The sequence below is a fragment of the Jaculus jaculus genome, chromosome 14 (genome assembly GCF_020740685.1).
Source record: "Jaculus jaculus isolate mJacJac1 chromosome 14, mJacJac1.mat.Y.cur, whole genome shotgun sequence".
In the NCBI taxonomy this organism is placed as follows: domain Eukaryota; kingdom Metazoa; phylum Chordata; class Mammalia; order Rodentia; family Dipodidae; genus Jaculus; species Jaculus jaculus.
The window spans coordinates 32,530,831-32,536,918 of NC_059115.1; the positions used below are offsets into that span (position 1 = coordinate 32,530,831).

General features: G+C 46.1%; 1 protein-coding gene across 2 annotated transcripts in view; it reads right to left on the reverse strand.

Annotated features, from left to right (window-relative positions):
- LOC101601381 (actin-related protein 2/3 complex subunit 4) overlaps window positions 1–6,088 on the reverse strand; it is a 66,854-nt gene that overhangs the window by 60,378 nt on the left and 388 nt on the right. The window contains exons 2-3 of one of the 2 annotated variants that reach the window (XM_045133453.1): window positions 5,880–6,085; window positions 2,531–2,649 (exon numbers count right to left, since the gene is read on the reverse strand). In XM_045133453.1, the coding sequence (XP_044989388.1) occupies window positions 2,531–2,649; window positions 5,880–5,882 (122 nt within the window). In that variant the 5' untranslated portion in view covers window positions 5,883–6,085. Of the gene's footprint in view, window positions 1–2,530; window positions 2,650–5,879; window positions 6,086–6,088 lie in introns of those variants that run through there. The other variant, XM_004651463.2, reaches the window with a different exon arrangement.

Here is a 6,088-nt window from a genome sequence, read left to right on the forward strand (position 1 = left end):
AGAAGCACAGACAGAGAATGGACATGCCAGGGCCTCCACTGCAAACGAACTACAGACACATGTACCACCTTGTGCCTCTGACTTAGCTTAGATGAGTTCTGGAGAATTGAACCTGGGTCCTTTGACTTTGTAGGCAAGTGCCTTGACTGCTAAGCCACCCCTCCAACGCTAATAACGATCTTTCTTTTTCTTCTTTTGATTTCTTGAGATAGGACTTGTTGTGTAACCCAGACTAGCATTGAACTTTCAATCTCCTGCCTCAGCCTCCCACATTCTGGGATTAATAGGCATTTGCCATTGCACCTGGCTACATTACAACTTTTTTGGGGGGAGGGGTTGAGGTAAGAACTTGCTGTAGCCCAAGCTGACCCAGAATTAACTAGAGTCTCATGGTGGCCTCCACACCCAGCTCTAGATTACATTTCAAAAAACAATAACTATTATGAAATGAAGACTACTGAAGAAAAAAAATCATTCAAAATTTGGAGCATTTGTGGCTGGAGAGATGGCTTAGCAGTTAAGGTGTTTGCCTGCAAAGCCAAAGGATCCTAGCTAGATTCTCCAGGACCCATGTAAGCCAGATGCACAAAGTGGTGCATGCATTTGGAGTTCATTTGCAATGGCTGGAGGCCCTAGTACACCCATTCTCTTCCTCTCTGCCCTTTTCTCTCTCTCAAATAAATAAATAAAATATATTTAAAATTTTGGAGCATTTGGTGGTAAGAAACTATATGCTCTATAGGCTGGTAGGCAAAGAAAAATTAAGAAAATATAAGGCCAGGAGTGGTGGTGCATGCCTTTAATCCCAGCTCTCAGGAGGCAGAGGTAGATGGATTGCTGTGACATTGAAGCTACCCTAAGACTCCGTAGTGAATTCCAGGTCAGTCTGGGCCAGAGTGAGACTCTACCTCGAAAAACCAAGAAAAAAGAAAATATAAAAATCAGCTGAGTATAGTGGCACACGCCTTTAATACCAGCACTCAGGAGGCAGAGGTAGGAGGATCACCTTGAATTCGAGGCCACCCTGAGACTACATAGTGAATTCCAGGTCAGCCTGGGCTAGAGTAAGACCCTACCTCAAAAAAAAAATCATATCTATCTATCTATCTATCTATCTATCTATCTATCTATCTATCTATCTATCTATCTTCGATCTGCCGGGTGTGGTGGTGCAGCACTTGGGAGGTAGAGGTAGGAGGATTGCTATGAGTTTGAGGCCAGCCTGACACTACATAGTAAATTCCAGGTCAGCCTGGGCTAGAGCAAGACCTTACTTTAAAAAAAGAAGGGGGGGTGCTGGAGAGATGGTTCAGCAGTTAAGTCACTTGCCTGTAAAGCCTAACTACCAGAGTTTGATTCACCAGTGCCCACATAAAGCCAGATGCACAGTGGCACATACGTCTAGAGGTCCTAGCACACCCATTCTCTCTGCTGGTGTGGTAGGAAGATGGTTTTGAGTTTGAGGCCACCATAAAGACCACATAGTGAATTGCAGGTCAGCCTGGGCTGGTGTGAAACCCTGCCTCCAAAAAAAAAAAAAAAAAGGAGAGAAAGAAAAGAAAGCATGCATGTACACAAGCATGCACACAGGAATTGGCAAGAGTGCTGCTTCCACTGTGAGCCTGACAACCTGTACTAGGGTAATGGAGATCAACATGGGGGACATGCAAAACGCACCAAAGCAGAAATCCAGAAGCTGCTGGGAGCTCAACACAAAGTAGACTTAAAAACACACCCATTAAGGCTCAAGGAATTTTGCAGGAAAGGCAGTAGGAAGAATGTAAGAGCCACAGGGTAGGAGGGAATTTTAGAAGGCCTTCCCCCCACCTCACAATGACTGAATGCTACTCTCATAACCCACAACTCCACAGTGAGTACCAGATATCCCACTAAGGAGGGTCCTCAAGTAGAGTGGGGAGCAGGGAGGGAAATGATGGCACCAACACATGATGTGCTCATATAAAGTTTTTACTTAATGAAAAAAAAAGGAAGGGACCTGGAGAGACGGCTTAGTGGTTAAGGCACTTTCCTGCAAAGCCTAATTAGCCAGGTTCAATTTCCTATTACCCATGTACAGCCAAATGTACAAACAGGCATGTGCATCTAGTGTTTGTTTGCAGTAGTTGGAGGCCCCAGCGAACCTACTCTGTCTCTCTCCTCTCTATGCTTGCAAATAAAATTTAAACACACACACACACACACACACACACACACAAATATCTTTGATCATTAAATTAGAAAAGTATATAGAAGGCATCTCAGTAACTTTCATGAATACCTTTCATGAATACCCTGCTCTCTAAGAAGTCACACCAATTTTGGTTCCAGAGGAGCTTCTCCCCTGAGTTTTGCTCTGCCAATCCCCTGACCCTATTTTCTTAACTCCAAATCAGGAAACACCATTCATCTGACTTATGTTACTGACAGGTGTTTTGACAGTTCCAAAACATAGGTTCATGACCCCTTCCAGAGAAGGTCCATTCCTAAGTGCTGAAACCCTCGGTCCCACCCTGACCTTTTCCTTCCCTACCTGACTTCCACCTCCGGCTTGTTGTGTCTTTCCACGACCTGGGAGGAGAAGTTCTCCAGGCAGAGGGCAGCCTGGAGCGTGGCCCGCACGGCGCTAAGGTAGGGGCGGAGAGTGGCAGTCTGTAGAAATAAACTCAAGAAGTTGGAAGGAGCAGAATCTGCTTCACCCAAACCATAGTCCCCCTTCTCTAGTTCCCATGAAGTCAGTCATGAAGGTTTTCTATTCTGAGACATCACAGTGCACAGAACACAGCAGACCTCAGAGATGTCTTTCAGTCCCAAGCCTACAGCACGGGTTCTCAATAGCAAACTGTTCTGCCTGCCAGGGGACATTTGACAATGTCAAGACATTTTCTGATTTACAGCAGAGAATTATCAGCCCTAAATGTTATCAGTGCTGAGGCTTAACTCTGATATAGAAACATAGAGGCAACTTTCCTTCTGTGTGTCTATTACACAACAAATGTGTACATCCACTGTTTGCCAGGCACTGAGCTAGCTGGGAATTCAAATTAAGGTCATCCCTACCCTCAAATACCTCAAATAGGATTGGAGAGATAGCTTAGCAGTTAATGCACTTGCACAGACAAAGTGGCACAGGCATCTGGAGTTTGTCTGCAATGGCTAGAGGCCCTGGTGTGCCCATTGGTTCTATTTCCCTCTGCTTGCAAAATATTTAAAATATCTCAACTAGGGAGGAATGTATGGTTTATTAGAGGATAAAATACAAATGATCTATAAATAATCCATATTGGCAGAAGTTGGTTTTGACCAGTTACAGGATCAGGAGGGGTTTCACAATGAGAGGAAGCAGAACAAGGGACAATCCTAGTGGAGGGAGCAGCTTCTAGCTACACTGGTCAGTTATATTAATCACCTTAAGCAAGCTTTCTCTCACTTCAGTGTTTGTCACATGCTGAACCTCCCATCTGCAACCTTTCCTCCTCTCTGTTTAAGTCAGTTCTTCAGAGCTCAGCTGTTCCTCTAAGAGGCCTTTTTGATTTCCCTTTTCAATGCATGTACAATTTACAGTACGTAGTTTGCATATAATTTATAATGAAACATTCTTCATGTATCCTGCCAAATGAATTCTCCTTCTCTAGACTGTGGTCCTCATGGTCAACAGTTCCAGAGGTTGAAGCTAGCTCAGTGCCTACCACTGGTACTTTACTATTGCTGCAAAATGAAGGAACAAATTAAGTAATTAAAGGAGGACTAGATTAACACAAGAGGCTGTTAAGAGTCCCAGAAGTGAGCTGAAGAGATGGCATAGCAGTTAAGGTACTTGCTTGTGAAGCCTAAGAACGTATGTTCGAATCTCCAGGTCCCATGTAGCCAGATGCACAGTGACACAAGTGTGCAATTTCACATATGTGCAAAAGGGGGCAGATGCCGTCTGGAGTTTGTTCACAGTGGCTGAAAGGCCCTGGTGTGCCTATTCTCTCTAGCTGCCTCTTTCTCGTCTCTCTCAAAAAATAAAGAGCCACACGGTAGTGCACGCCTTTAATTCCAGCACTCAGGAGGCAGAGGTAGGAGGATCGCTGAGAGTTTGAAGCCAGCCTGAGACTACATAGTGAGTTCCAGGTCAGCCTGAGCTAGAGTGAGACCCTACCTCAAAAAAAAATAAATAAATAAATAATAAGAGTCCCAGAGAAATGAGTAAAAGGCTTATTCTTCTGTATATGGGAAGCATTTTAAAATACATAGATCAGACTGGATAAGGTCATAAAAAATCTAGAACATCTGCCTACTGAGTTAGCTTTTCTTCTAATGTGGCAAGAACTAGTGGGGTTTTCTGAGAAGGAAGTTACATGAGTGCAGCTGCACGGTGGCTCTGTGGAGAATGGACTGAAGAGGGAAGTGAGACATTCAGCAGAGAGGGCTTTTCAAGTGCTGATGAGCACCAGGACTGGGGCAGTAAGATTACAAGCACCACAGCAACCACAGAGCAGGACTAACATCAGAGGATAAAGGAACCAAAAATACAACTACTCACTTCCAACAAATCATGTACCTCAGTGCTTGCTGAGCATGTGTGAGGTTTTGGGGTCCATCCCCACATTAAAAAACTAAATTACGCCAGGCGTGGGTGGTGCATGCCTCAGGAGGCAGAGGTAGGAGGATCTCTGAGAGTTTGAGACCAGCCTGAGACTCTATAGTGAATTCCAGGTCAGCCTGGGCTAGAGTGAGACCCTACCTCGAAAAACAAAAGAAAAAAAAAAAACTAAATTAGTCCAGAAAATTCCATTTATATGGCAGAAAAGGCAAAACTGTAAGGGAAATAGCAGTGGTTATCTGGTGTGAATGTGTTGGATTATAAAAGGATCTGAGAAAATCTGATGACTTGATTGTAGTGGCTATGTGATTATTTTTGCAAATATTCATAGACAGTAAATCTAAAGGTGAACTTTAGGTGGCCAGCTCTGTGGTATTTGTCCTTTCATGAATAAAATAATCTCATGAAATAGCACAATGAATTTGAACTTTAAAAAAAGGTGTTTCCTCAAACAAAAAGAAAACAAGAAAACGCCAGCTTTGTAGCTGAGTTCGTATGAAACCAGGATAGGGAACACAGAAAAAGTACGTTTACAAAGGCTGGTGGCTTTTGAGTAAGAGGCCTAATTTCAAATATCTTCAGAACAATCACTAGAACACAGAAGGCCATCAAAGCCTGTAAACTGGATAGGCATTACCAGGTTAAGCACTAGGAAGAGAGGGCGTTGAACCCACACGTAAGAAACCGGAGCAATCTCGGGAAGGGGAGGGCCAGCAGTGTATCAGAGTTTACGAAACACAGTAAGTTAGCATAGGCGAGTTCTGACCAGGAAGGAATCTGAATGAAGGCAACACAAGAGACCTCCCCACTGAAAGGAAGCAAGGCTAGAGGGACCGACCGGGGACAAGAAGTGGACAGCTGCCTCCCGACGCCGTGGGGCTAGAAGGCAGGCGAGGGCACGGGTGTGCTTCGCGAGCTCCTCTGCAAGAGGAAGAGACACTGTCTACAGATCTCAGGGGCCCTGCCATGGACTACGAGGCCTACTAAGTGCCCACAAGGCACAGCCTAGACGATACTGCTCTGGCTTCACCCAAGCTTCACGAACATTCTGCACTTGCCTCCAAAGTCCCACTGGAAAGCCTCCAGGCCTGCTTCTTCCTAGGGAGTCCCCCAGATCGCCCCTTGCTCCTCACTTCGGCCCCCGCCCCACTCCCTTCCTCCCACCGTCACCGTATCCCCACATCCCCTGACATCCCTCAGCCCCGAGCCTCGGCTGCAAGCCGCATCTCCCCCAAACCCACAGCCTTGAGGCAGAACAGAGGGTCTGCCGGGCCAGCCCGGCCCCGGCTCTCACCATCGCGGGCGCTGGCTGGGCCGGAAAGCGGAAGTGCGGAAGCTAGCAGCCCGCGACGCCTTGCCCTTTCGCCAGAGGCGCAGCCGCAGTCTCCGCCCGGACTCCTGGGAAGTACCATCTGCGCTTCGAGAGGGGAAGACAGAGAATGGGCCTACTTGGATCTCCTAGACTGCTCAGGTTACGGTTACTGTGGCACCCTTAAAGCCCTA